At 42.4% G+C, this 14,510-nt stretch overlaps 1 protein-coding gene across 1 annotated transcript in view; it reads right to left on the bottom strand.

The window, feature by feature from the left end:
• The window catches only part of myo10l3 (myosin X, like 3), a 61,820-nt gene that overhangs the window by 27,276 nt on the left and 20,034 nt on the right, over positions 1–14,510 (bottom strand). Inside the window, exons 3-11 of the mRNA XM_008299149.1 lie at positions 7,363–7,521; positions 5,072–5,259; positions 4,679–4,813; positions 3,375–3,499; positions 3,251–3,264; positions 3,050–3,134; positions 2,601–2,707; positions 2,180–2,309; positions 1,075–1,193 (exon numbers count right to left, since the gene is read on the bottom strand). Coding sequence (XP_008297371.1) covers positions 1,075–1,193; positions 2,180–2,309; positions 2,601–2,707; positions 3,050–3,134; positions 3,251–3,264; positions 3,375–3,499; positions 4,679–4,813; positions 5,072–5,259; positions 7,363–7,521 — 1,062 coding nt within the window. The remainder of the gene's footprint in view (positions 1–1,074; positions 1,194–2,179; positions 2,310–2,600; positions 2,708–3,049; positions 3,135–3,250; positions 3,265–3,374; positions 3,500–4,678; positions 4,814–5,071; positions 5,260–7,362; positions 7,522–14,510) is intronic.

Raw genomic sequence — 14,510 nt, 5'->3', positions numbered from 1 at the left:
TTGGGGCAACAATGCTCCTGGGCTTTTGAGTAATCCATCATGCCCAGTCACCTCTTGCAGCTAGCGGGTGTGAACCGAGCGCTGGTGGCTCCAGGATCTCCGTCACAGGGGTGAGAAGAATGGCTGTTTGTCCAGGACGGAGGGGTGAGGAGGGGGAAGAGGAGGAGGAGGGCTACTGCAGGCAGTCGCGAGGGGGAGTGACCCCTGGCCGTTGTGAGAAGAAGTCATTCTTGCCGACTCCAGGACTGGAATAATGAACTCTATTAAGAGACAAGTTGCTTCAAAGGCCAGGCAGAACAAGCAGCAGCAGGGTGACAGCACAAGTTCTTTGTCTGCTGATGAAAAGCTTTCTTGTGACTTTCGTGTCCCTGCGATAATAGTAAAAGGTCCATCCTGCATATTCGCTGACATTTACGGGAACGAGTGGGCCGAGAGGGCCGAGCTCCGCCAAGAATGATTGTGTCATGTGTCAGAATGTTCTTGCGGCATATGGTGAAAAGGATAACACATGCAAAATGAAGACTTGTGAAATATTCACATTAATTACAGACTCCAGCGTGGACAATGGAAGCCCGGGAAAGAGGCGAGTTATTAAGGCAGCGTCTCGGTGCCTGGCTGCACTGCCTCCAGAGGAGAAGACTCTTACTTCACCCCCAGTCATTGGGGCTATTGTGCTTTTGACTCAGATCACTATCACGATGGCTTTATTGTGCCTGGAATCTGGCAGACAAAAAGCAGGAAATGGCTGGGAGTCACGCAAGGGATCTGGGGAGGCATGTGGTGGAGAGCGCCGGAGAAAAAGGCTGTGTGTTAGTGTGTGTGTGTGTGTGTGTGTGTGTGTGTGTGTGTGTGTGTGTGTGTGTGTGTCACCAGGACGGGAGAATGGGGTGAGGATAGGGGATGGCAAATATGCACCGACTGTATGTTTCTTGATAGTGTAGAATCCCTACCAGCCAATCCTGAGCTTATTACACTGACATCTGGGAACTAGAGGAAAGCAAATGTTCTTTTGCATTAATTGCATGATTTATGTAGCGAGCAGCAGAAGAGGGATCGGATTGGATGTGTTGCTACCTGCTCCACGGTGAGGGGGGAGCAGATCTCCTCTCCTCTGAGGATCATGGAGCGCTGGGTCAACACCTCCGACAGCTGAAAGGAGTCCAGACCGAGCAGGTCGCTGACGTTGCTGACCACTGAAACACACACACACACATGCACATTGTAGGGTTTGTATAATTCAAGCGGAACACAGACAGTTCAGGTGACTCCTATTGATGTCGAACAACAGACGTGACACACAGACAGCGATCCTATACGGTCTATAGGAAACTTTAGTCTGTCGGCTGCGCTGTAGCACTTTGTCGTCACTGTAGTTCACAGGTTCTTTGGAAAAGAGGTCAGACACAGCGAACAAAGGAGTCTTGAGCTCGTGTTACAGCCTGTTCAGTGCTCTGTCTGGCGGTACAGTGTCAATCAAACTCTCAGGCATAAACAATACTGCAGAGTGGTCCAACATCACGGTGGAACCAGTTATCTGCTCCACAGAGTCTCTGCTTGATAAATCTTGCATTTACTTTTATCTGCTATCAGCACTTTAAGTTGCTGTTTCCAATATATGTACACCCTACAACTGCTGCTTTGTTTTATAATCTTTAAAAACTGCCTAGAATTTTTAGAAGTTAACAAAGGGGTGCGGACTTTAACAGTTACTACTGATGATCTCACAAAAAAGGTCGCATTAGAAAATCGATGAGCACTTTTTCAAGGGAATGAGGGATATTAGTGACACTCTCATGTCTGTAGTTTCCATATCATGTCCTGATGATTTCCTCAAAAGCGTTGATGATTTCATTTAGTCCACATTAAATGGAAAACAGGAATTTACTCCGTCTTACTGAAGCCCAAGTAAATAGACGTTCAATGTTAATTTAATAATGGAAACTTTCCTGTTTGTTGCCTGGAGGCTAGTTTCACAAATCTTAGCTCATGTAGATATATTACCTATAATTAGCCCCAAATTACAACCAGCTTTCTAGGAAATTATTTAAAAAATGACAGAGATAAATGACAGCCATAATTATTATCGCTACTTATCTGTGTCCTTCAAACTATTTTGAATATGGCGACTCTAACAGACTCTGTGTAGTGGGTGTATCGCTGCCTTATATCCTCTTTCTACCTCCTTTGGAAGTGATCTGAGCTCCACCAGCTGTCATGAATTCAATGTTGCCCATCTGTAGGACGGCAGACAGCAACTTGAACACGTCTCTGATCTCCTCCTCCGTGAATTCCATCACCTTCAGAGCTTCCTGCAACACATCAAGTTGCACAACATGTCACAATGTTAACTCCAGAAACACATTCGATCCATGCAAGTCATGACAGCGGCTCAATTTAATTTGGTTTTTCCTTCGAGCTATGAAATAATTTAGAACGTAATGCGAAATAATGCGCCTCCGAAGCCAACATGACACAATCGAATAACATGTTTCCCCAAGGCTCGTGTTTTCTGGAAGTGATGGGTGTTCCGCTTACGGAGAAGGGTTATGGTGCCATCTGGGGTTGAGACAAAGCATGTACAGTAAAAAAAAAAATCTTACCATCACACTGTTAAAGAGCTGCTGGTCATCCAGGCTGCTGTCCTGCACGCAGCCCGACTGGCTCAGGTAGTGATACGACTCGGGACCTTCAGACAACAGGTACATGTCTGCAATGCAGAGAAATGAAGCTACAAGTTCTCCATAACCACACAAAACAAGTGCACCAACTATTTAGTATCTAACTAAATGAACTAGAATTTAAAAGGCAGCTATAATGCATGTGTATATTTCAAAATGTGCACTTAAATTCAATGAGGAATGAGCTTTAGTGAGTAGTTTGTTGGCCACTGCAGTCATTTCCTACCTACTTGAAACAGCTGGATGTCTTTATTATATGTTTGTCTATTTGATTAGTTTACTTAATACTTGTTTTAGCTGTAGTGATGCCTGAAAGCAGATATTTCAGGATTTGTTCTGCTGGTGATAAACTAAACTCTGTACAAACCAACCTCTGTGGTCCCTGTCTGCTCCGGCTAACAGCGCATAGAAGATGTGGTAGTTTCTCTCGCCAGGATTCTGCCGAACCACGCGATTCTTGGAAAGAGAGGATGGTTGGAAAAACTTGTTATTCCTCAACCCAATTACTGAGTTAAATATTGGTGCCATTAAATATGAAACGTTCTAAATACTTCACCACAGCACAAACCCACCTTTTCCAGCAAATCTGATAATTGACAGTCAAGGAGAACAGTGAAGAATCACAGTTGATCTATCTGCCATATAAAACACTGCAAACATCTAATTTCTTTACAGCGGTAAATATTCAAAAGATACAGTCAATGATGCAGCCTCCCTGGATGTTTCCGTTCTGGGAAAAGTGGAGCTGTATGAACTTCCCGAAGCGACTGGAGTTGTTGTTGTACACAGTCTTAGCGTTCCCAAACGCTTCCATGATGGGGCTGCAGACAGAAGAAAGACAAACGTGCCAATTAAATAATCTTCATTTTCCATTTTCCTGTGACTGACATCATTGTTTCCACTTTGGTGCTGATGTGAATCCAGATGCAGAATATATATTTCTTAACATTTGCTGCAGTCTTGATAACAGTACGCCCTCTGTGCTGAGCTCACAGTGTTTCTGTGACTAAAAGATTTTTTAATATTTAAACAGAATTTACTCCATGCAGGGATTTCCTAACATGAATGACTAATGAATAAAGAGTCCATGTTCAAGTTCATGAAACTTTTCATTCATTGTTTAAATTCTGTGGTTTTTCAAAGGAAGTAATGCAACCCGTGGTGGGATAATCAGGAAAATTCTTTTGAAGGAGGCTGTTAATCACTGCAAAGGCATTTATTTCAAAATCACAAGAATGACAGCCAAGAGAACAAAAATAACCACACGCAGGGTTGAGTCGACTCCACTGTCACTGCAACAAACATTGCTGGAAACTTGCTTTGGTGAGTTCACAGGGCAGAAGGAACAAACACAAAAACAAAACAAGCAGAAAGAAGTAAAATGCAATCAATATGAAAACTATGCTTACAACGAAATATACCTTAAAGTACAAAATGTTTATGACACAAGAAGCTAAATATAAAATAATTTAAATTAAATATATTCTTGCTGTTGATATTTTAAAACGTGCACAAGATACACTCCGGCCACATATATACATGTTGGAGAAACCCAGAAAAAGCTTCGTACATAGAATTCTGGCAAACCTCAGTGAATCAATCTTCTACCAAAGTCCTCCGTCTACGGTTCCGTCCACCAATCAGAAGCAGTCTAGCATTTTCTGACTCAGATTATTGATTACTCTGATCCTCCAGTGGTTGTAAGTGTATTATACTTGTACCTGTGGTGAGGCCTTTCTGTTTAACACGTTTAATTTCACACTGATCTCACTCAGGGGAGATATGAAAATACACCACTGCTTTGCTCTTAGAAAAATATACACGTATGTAGAAATACATGTGGATAGTTGTGGATAATACGAATAACTACACTACACATGTGCCTTGGATATAGATGAATGTGGACAAATTGGACACACGTGTATAAATAAGTGAATACGTGTATCTGGAACCACACACATGAACAGAGTCGGGGTCAGAGGCTGGGGGTGGTACAGTACCTGCTCTGGACGAGGGCCTGCTCCACCCTGGTGGTTCTCTCTGACAGAGGAGTTCCTGCTGAGTTCTGACTCATCACCGACAGAAACTTCAGCAGCAGCTTGGTGCTCTCTGTCTTCCCAGCACCACTCTCCCCACTGAAGACACAAAGACAGACAAGAGCAGATACATAAACGGGTCTGTTAAACCTGTCAAGCGTATTTATACTTTTTGGTAATGCAGGTAAATGTCACATGAAACTCAATATACAGAGATTATTTCAGAAGTCGAACGATGTTTGAGGTCAAAAGAAGTCAACTAATCTATCCTGTGCATTAGTTTCATGCTGTTTCTAATGATTTTGTAACAGTAGAGGAGTTCAAATTGGATCCAGCATTTCTGAGAGGAGTCCTCACCTGATGAGGACACACTGGCTGTCGTGCCTCTTCCACAGGCAGCGGTAACACTCGTTGGCCACGGCGAAAATGTGAGGCGGCAGCTCCCCCAGCTGGTGTTTGCTGTACAAGTCGACCGCAGTGCCGTCGTACAGGCCTGCTATCTGCTTGTAGGGATTTACTGCTGCCAGAATTGAACCTATGTTGGTCTGAGGGAGATAAAAAAAAGTATGAGAGAAAGAAGATTATTAGTGAGTTGCATAGGACTTCTATATAAGATCTACAGTGCTCTTACCTAACACTGTTAATTCACCCACCTTCCTCTGACACAGTACCTGCAATCAGTAATACTCTTAAACTGCTGCGTATGGCCTAGTTTGCAGTCAGGCTGCTAATATTTTAGGACCCATTGGTCCTGCTCGGGTAATGCGCTTTGGGGAAAAGTGCCTCACAGAAGTGTGTTTGTGGGTCATCATTCCACAATGATAGCATTCTGCGATGCCATGCAGAGACGCTGGGCGAACCCTCTGAGATGAGATTAGGAGATAGGATTTCCAGAAACACAGTTACCATGTGACTGTGGGCAGTGATTATTTTAATAAAGCCTGGATAGTGTTTCAGTGGAACCTCAGCGCTTCACTGTGAAAGCAATCCTGGGAGTGAAACTGGGTGAAGCAAACAAAAAGGAAATCCAGTTCTGATTGCTCTCACAGAGGTTCACTTTATCCAACGCTTCATCTGTATCATGAGTGTTGGGTATCATTTTATACTTTATAAGCATTTTATTTATACGAGGTGTGTCAGAAAAGTTCCAGGACTGGTGACACAAAATATGTATTTCAAACCCAAACTACAATCCACAAGTTTTCCCCTTCAGACGATCAACCAGCAGGTCTACAAAGAGATCCATGTTTGCTTTGTTCAAAAGAGGCGAGAGTTGTGGTAGGACAAGTCGTAGCTGCTTCACCATGACAACGCGCCTGCTCACGATGCCCTGAGCATCCCACAGTTCCTGGCTGAGAAGAACATCATCGTGCTGGAGCAACCTCCCTACTCACCCCACCTGGCTCTGTGGGATTTCTTCCTCTTCCCCAAGCTCAAGGGGGTCATCAAGGGGACCCGTTTTGAAGACGTGGACGACATCAAGATGGCTGTGACGACGGAGCTGTGGAGGATCCTGGAAGAATCCTTCCAGAAGTACATGGCAGTTTGGCAGAGAAGCCCGAGGAAGTGTGTTAGACTCCAGGGGGATTACTACGAAGAGGAAAACTTGTAGTTTGGATTTGAAATCTATCTTTTGTGACACCAGTGCTGAAACTTTTCTGACACACCTCGTATATATTTTTTAAAAAGTCTATAAAAACCTTTACTCGGCCTGCTTTGCTTTTTTGTGTTTCAGATTATTAGACTTCTGATTATTTTCCACAACAACCACATCTGAAGGTGTCCTGTGGTTTTGGGCACCAAGACGTTAACAGCAGATCCTTCAAGTCCTGGAAGTTGCAGCTGTACGACCTCCATGGATCAGACTTGTTTTCTCCACAGATGCTCAATTGTACTGAGCTCAGAGGCATTTGGAGCCCAAATCAACGCCATGAAGTCTCCGGCATGTTCTTCAAACCATTCCTGAACTATTTTTGCAGCGTGGCAGTGTTCATGCTGAAAGAGGCCCCCGCCATCAGGGAATACAGCCGTGATGATGGTCTGCAACGATGTTTAGACGGGTGGTGCCTGATGAAGTATTAGCCACATGAATACCAGGACCCAAGGTGTCCCGGCAGAACTGTTGCTGTCTTATGATAGCATATCTATGTGGTGTTCTTCTGGTAGATACTAACCGCTGCATACCTGGAACACCTGACAAGATCTTATAAAGATGGTCTGACCCGGTCGTTCAGCCATCACAGTTTGATTCTTGTCAAAATGGCTCAGATCCTCACTTTTACCAATTTTTCATGCTCTCAAAACATCATCTTCAATACCTGACTTGCAGCTTGTGTGTGGAGAGGAAAAGTGTATCAGTAATAGCAGAGAAATAACAACAGTGTAAATGTTTTTTTCCAAGTCATGAGGTCTTGGTCATGCTGCTTACTGAAAACACAAATTATCTTGTTGTTGCATTGCTTCGCCTCAAAGAATTGACCTTCCCTGTTGTTGAAGCTGCTTTGAAATTTCTTTCTGGCTGTGCTGCACATTATCGGCTCTCAGAAAAACAAGCGCACAAACACGCGGCTGAAAAACACGACAGGGCCCACAGGTGACAGGCACCTCATGGTGGCATATTCAAAACGTGCACACAGATCAGGACTTACATAGATGTTGTCTTTCTGGTAGCGCAGAAAGAGGTTGTGCATGATGGCAGCTTCGTGCAGCTCGGCCAGTGTGGACATGTCTTCTACCCCGTGGATGCTGCTGGGGTGCATCGGGTACACCATCTCTCTGCTCAGCTCCTCCTTCTGCAGATAGATCGCCTGCAACAATGCGCGCACATATCTCAGCATCGGTGTTGAAAAGTTAATGTCGTTGTTTGAATTTGATTTAGAAACAATAAGGAACATGAGTCCTTATCCAGAAATAGATGGCATATTGTGCCACACACAACAGCTGTGCATTTTTTTCTTTTGGCTTGTTTGAACAAGAATAGGACAGAAAACTATATCATATATGTACAGACATCTAGCAGGGCAGTGTTGGTGTATGCTCAGTGCTCAGATTGTATCCCTGCTGCATTGTTAGATTAGAACATTGTGGTTTGATGTGTCATATCTCGCTGTATTACTGAAAAAATGCCTTGGTTAAATGGACAAACAACAACATGTGGACAGACATCAAAGGTCAACTACTGCTACTGTCTTCATTTTCAATTCGTCTGTCATTTTTAGAGATTTCATTCTCCAATTTTTTGCCTCGTTTATATAGTGACAGTGAAGAGAAACAGACATCAGGAGAGAGAAAGTAGAGGAACGACATGTTGTAAGTTTTCAGGCCAAGCAGGATTCAAACCAGGGACTCGCTGCTGATGGCATTTGTACCCATGTGGTATGTGTCCCAAACCACTCAGCTGTTGGGTCACCTCATTAATCCGTCTTTATTAGTTTTATATTTGTCAATTTTTCATTTGGTTGTTGCAATGAAGGAAACCATCCAAAGCATTCTCCACGAGCCCAAAGTGGCATCTTACATTTGTTTGTTTTGTCCGATGAAAAGTTCAAATCCTAAAAGATATTCAAGTTAGAATGATATAAGAAAGAAAAGAAAGTTTATTGATTATTGCTAATGATGAGGACAGCAAAACGATATTTGAAACTGATACAGATTTGCAGTAAAGATTATCACAAACTCAGTACTAAATTTAGTTGAAATCAATGTGTTTGTTAATGTTTTATATAGATTGAATTAAAAAAGAACTTTTAAGTATTTATCTTTCAGTGATAATCAGCTGTTCCTCGTGTCGTGAAACCAGTCAGATGGTGCGTGGGCTGCTACAGGTGAGTGCATTTTTAGGTGTATTTATCAGATATCAGTAAACAAACAAAAAAACAAACAAACAAACAAAAAATGCTAATTATATAATTACAACACAAATAATTAGAAACATACTGAATATCGGGTGCAATAATCACGCAGGCTGACAATAAGTCAATCCTGCATATCAGGGATTTGAACCTTTTCAATTTTTTGCATTTTTTTTGTGTGTAAAATAAAAATTCAGCATCAATTTCTGCATCTGAGTCACCATTTTACACACCTTGTCTCATGACAGATGGTGCCCTATGTAATAATAATGTTAAACCTTGTCTAAATTGCTGATGATAAGTTTTGTGCTGATGGGGGGCCAAAGGGTTGAGCAGCCGACCATGAACCATAAACGGTGCCGATGAAGTAATCAACTAATTCACAAATGATTTCAGGACCATAATACACAGCTGTGGAGGGAAGCTGCCTCCTAAATAACTTTACCAACACAGCTAATTATCTCATTCACACTTTCAGTCACGTCGGGGTTTGAACGACGCCCGTGCAGAAGTCGGGCAGGTAGGCAAGTCTGAGATGATAATCAAACTCCTGAAACAACATCAGCCTTCCGAGGCGTGAACTGGTGACAGGCTGATCCAAGACACGATACGGGAATAACTGAGGGGAAAGAAAACACGAGTGAATGCCTGATGCGTGCCTGTCTGTGCCTGCTGCCGGCATACCTGGCAGGCAGAGAGCCCCCCCGTCTAATTCATGCCCGGACCGCTCTCCAACATTTGTTCAATCCACTGCTTGGGTTTCTATACAGCAAATCTTTCACCATGTGACATTCCTGCAACGGAGCAAATTAGAACGTGATGGTGGGAGATGCCCTTGCCCTGTCAGTCAAAGTGAACGATCAAGGTGGGGATAAGATCTAACAAACAAGAGAGTCTCTCAGACTTTGCGGCTATCAGGCCTCTAATGTACGAGACATGAGATCAGAGAGCAGACGGACTACTACGGCGTTGGTCACTTGATGGGAAGCCGTGTCCGGATCAATACTGATGGACACGAGGCTGGGGGTTGTGGCGTCCCGGTGCATTACTGCTGGCTCTGCTGGCAGTTTCAAGTGAGTCCCAGCTGGGAGCAGACATTGGGTTTCAAAGAACTGCTGAGTCAGCGCAGACTGGCTCTGTGGGAGATCATAGTTGAAGGTTTGAAAGGGTTCAGCTGATTCTTTGAAAGCAGAATTCATAAACGTGAAGTGTGAGCTGTTTTTGTGTCATGTACGTTTTTTAAAGAAGCATCCAACAGTGTTTGGCCACTTGGTGGCAGCAAAAAAAGCCTGCTGCAACAATCCTGACATAATAAGGCCTTTTAAAATGTATTTACTCGAGCAGAAATGGAGCAAAATTGACCGTTTTTTCAGCTCTTGATTCTTATTCACTAAGTTACACAAATTAATAAGCAATAAGCCGTCCAGTTTGGAGCTGTGCCGGCTGCGTACGGTGGGTTTTTGGTCTGAAAATAACTGCCTACTTGGGCTAAAAATACAAGGTAAATAAGAGTGGTGGGTTTAAACCAGAACAGTTGCTGGCTGCAAAAACAAGCCAATGAGCTAACAAAACACAAAAATGCCCTCCAGAGCCAAGAGGAACAGCTGAGTCAGATGATGATGAACTCTCTGTGGATTCTTCAGTGACACCTTTAATAATGAAAGAGGCATCCTTCATTTTTCTCTCATTTACTTCCCTACGTGTCAAATCAAAAGACGCCCCCAGCGCCAAGCACCAGTGTTATGCAAACTCATCTATCCATGGAATGGCCCTATATAGAGTTTTTATAGGGGGGGGGGAACAAAGACAATAAATCTATCGATGAATCAGCTGCAGAAGGATGAAGGATGTGACTGTGGAACATACCTATACAGTGAGTTTGTGTATTGTTGGTTTGGTTTCATTGTTAAAAAGCTGAATGTTTTAAAAGTGGTGGCGTTGTGTGAGTGGATCTTTATCTTTTGCATCTTGACGCAGTGCATTAACTTAAGTGAATCAGTATAAAACATTGAAAAGCCCATCTCCAGTAAGTGAAATGATAAACTGACTCGTCTCTGCTGGACATCTCCATTTCGTCTTCAGACGGCTATTAGAGGACGGGTGTACGCCGAGACAAAAGCACAATAACAATGCAGTTATCAGTGGGCTGATGCATGTTTCTGTGGTATTAGGGTTTGTAAAAGGGTGAAGACCTCGAGGGGAGAAAGGCAGCATGTGCGGTGATGTCATCCATCGAGCAGAAGCTCACAGATTTACAGCCAGATGTCCCTCAACATTTGGCTTCAACCCCACCCAGTCTTCTGGCAAATTGGGCCAGATTCCCTATAGGACCTGAATGACTAATAAACAAAACCGGCTTTTTTTTTTTTTTACTTGTAATACATAATTAGTCAGCATTGTTATTTCACATTCAATTACATCAGTCGCTTAATGTTGTTGATGCCCTTCTTAACACCTGGGGGCTGCTGAATGTCGTCATCGCAAAAATCTATCGGAACATTTTCAGGACACTGAAATCTAAAGCACAAGGTAACTCTACATATCTGAGCTCAACAACATGATTTTAAGTGGACAGAATATCAATTAAAAGCATCTACCAGAGCCCACTCATGAAAAGTGATCTCACTGCGGCTCTTTAGCTGAACAGCAACCAGCGTGGTCGCAAGTGGCCCTTACAGAATAATGGTGAATGTTAAAATACAACAGCAGTGGAGAGGAGTTGTAAACTCAACAGTCAGTAACATCAGTTGTACAGACAGTTTGCTAAAATTAACCGACACGAGTCAACAGGAGAGGCTGCAGCTGTAAAAGCAGGTTTGAGTGAGTTAAACAGAGTAATCATGCGTGAATAACATGTTGTTCATTCAAAAATAGTGTGACGTTAAAGATAACTCACAAACAAACCTCTGTTAGCAGCTGTTTGTTAGACTGTGTGTTGGATCAAACACAGTAAAATGAAAGAGACACTCAACTCTTAATCCTTTCAATTAAAGCTGAGGTAGGCAGTCGGTTTTTTGGCTTCACCGGGCAAAAAAAAAAAAAGAAATAAAACTTTCAGCATTTTGTAATTAAAGTGGTCTGCAGGAAACTAGAGTCCTGCACCTTCTCTTGGCTCCATTTCCAGGTTTTAGGAGATGTAGCCCCTGATGGGAGGCTTTGGCCAATCACAGCTTTTTCAGAGAGAATGAATTCCTGCTGGCTGTTGTACAAATGCAGATGGTGGAAGCCTTATTCAATTGGCAGAAAGTCCTTGCTATTTCAGCACTGGCAACAACCGCCTATGATGTAAAGCAATCCCCCCCAAAAAGGAAGAAAGTTCTATCAAAAAGAGAATTGGACAGTAAACACACAGGTCAGTGTTGGTGAAGCAGACTCAGAGGTTGTGGGGTAAATTAATTCTCATGTTTTCCTTTGTTTGTTTTCTGTTTTGCCCCCTTCTAGATGCCTGCCTACCCTAGCTTTAATTTCTAAAAAATATGCTGTAAAATGATAAATATCCACCCCCCCTCTCAGATCTCAGGTTTCTGTTGGCACTGATGACCAGACACTATGTCCAAAACCCACTCAAACAAATCACAGCAGCCTGCGATACATCACCGGCATGTTTAAGCATTCTTCACATTCCCCCAAAGCACAAGTTCAAAGGGACACTGAGGTGGAGTTAATACAGGTTAACAAACAGCTCCGAGAAGCAGCGGTGCATGGTTACACTCTCAATTTCAAGTGTCAAAGGAGGAAAACAAATATGGCCGCAGAGAAACACACAATGAGCCACGTACTTGGGAAGCACCTTCAACAGAAAAATATGACAAAAAGGGAGAATAATCTGATTCTATTTTCATGTGAGGATGTAAAAGTGTGCACGCACGCTTTGTTTCTGATCTTCTTTAAATAACTTACTGTTCAGATTTCACAGCGCGAGCCTGGGGGACTTTTTCATGCCCGAAACATCAAGGATACTCAGAGGAAACCGAGCTGGAGTTTTCAGCATCAAAAGCAGTTTTGCATTCCTCCGCTTTGCCCCCTCTGTGGTCTCGGTTTTATTGTTGGTTACATTCCTGCCAGATAAGTCACTGAACACTGTCCTCAAAGCCGCAGCGTTTCTCACCAATATTTATTAATCTCTTGATTAAATTTGCTTCCCAGTGATTTATTGACAAAGCAACATCCTGCGTTGAAGACCAAAAGGAAACTTAGATCAACCGTTGGATCAATCAATAAAACACACTAGAACAATAATCCTGTATGGAGTCACATCCCACATGATGCTACCGAGAAATTACAACACATCAGTTACAGCAAAAGCCTCACGAACCCTAACCCAGCAGTGCGTGATCTGTTATTGATCTGAAACTTCCAACAACCAATTGGCACCAGCCTCATTCTAGGAAGCTGCTTTGAATTTATAGGTAAAAAGGTTTATAACATTTTGCGTAAAAAAAGTGGATGTAATTAACTGATTTTCTCCCTGATCCTGATTCCAGTCGTTACACAGCAGGCCTTCGACAATTATCACAGCGTCTGTTCCACGAGGGGACACGGCTTCATCAATGTTAATGACCGGAGTGCTGTAATGATGGCTGGAGACTGTTTCATGCCACTTACAACAACATGTGATTCAAGATTGATTAGCAAAGTTGTTTGCTGCACAAATCAATCCTCTCCAAATGGAGCCGGGCGTTGACATTATCAAGCTGCGCTGACGGCCGCATGGTGGGAAGCAGAAAAATACAAAAAAAACCCTCAACACTAAATAAAACTAAATTGCTGATTTTAACAAAAATCTCAAGTTTCTGTTTTTCTTGGGATGTGTGAGGAAGCTATTCGAGCAGCTCAGCCTTTCTTTTGTTGGTATTTCTCTGTCTTTCTTCATTTATTTCTTCCTTCCTTCTCAAATAAAACTACTCTCCCTTGAGCAAAAACCCACAAAATTTTGCACAGCGGTTTGGTTCACTCTGACGAATATTTACTCCAAACTGCTAAACTGGAAAATTTTACATTTTTAGATTTGTTTTTCAAAATAAAAATCCATATACAATCAGGTATGCACAACATATATTTTAAACAGGCAGGACATTTGACTTCAATAGAAACTAAAATATACAATGAAATAAAAGTGTTCTGGACTATTAATTAGGGCTAAAACAAGAGGCTGACTAATTGATTCACAGATTAACCAACGATTTTGATAATAAAAGTCATTTTAAAGCAGAAATGACCCACTATCCTCTGGTTCTAGCTTGTAATTGCAAGGATTTACCATTATTGTTGTCATGTGTGATACTAAACTGAATCTGATATATCTGACTGTCTGCAAAACAGCTCATTTGTTGATCGTGTAGGGCTTTTCATTCCTTTCCGACAGATGAATTAATCAAGAAAATAATTGGCAAAATAAGTGATAATCCAAATAATTCAAATTATTAGGCTAAGAAGGTCACAATAAATCCTAAAGGGCTGATTTTTTTTTTCTTTGCAGCTTAATTCTTTGGACAGAAATTCCTTCAAACTGAGCCAAAATTCAAAGTCACACCAACAACATAAAGACTAAACTGTGGCAGCATTTTGTTCTAATGAGTGCAATAGCAGCCAATTGAATTTTAAACTTTCCTGCAGCTGTAGCGTTCTCGCCTTTTGTTTCCTGTCTCAGTGAAACCACACCCTGCTGCTGCGCTTTGTTCAACCAGCTCTACTGAATATTCACAAATAGGTGGAGTCAGGCTCTGTGGCTCAGAGGACTTCTGTTTCACTGTCAGACTTATTCAGGCCTTCAGGAGTGACACATGGATAGAAACAAAATCACAGGCTTGTGGATACAGACACAGGCTTGTATTTCACTGTCGGGTTTTTGCCTCTCTCTTTCTCTTTTTCCTTTTTCTTCTACACTCTCTCTGACTCCCTCTGTCTTACAGTGAACCCATCTGCTGCAGGGGGATCCCGCCCAG

Source organism: Stegastes partitus, unplaced genomic scaffold (genome assembly GCF_000690725.1).
Source record: "Stegastes partitus isolate 25-593 unplaced genomic scaffold, Stegastes_partitus-1.0.2 Scaffold1383, whole genome shotgun sequence".
Classification (NCBI taxonomy): Eukaryota; Metazoa; Chordata; class Actinopteri; family Pomacentridae; genus Stegastes; species Stegastes partitus.
This window is presented reverse-complemented; position numbering and strand designations above follow the sequence as displayed.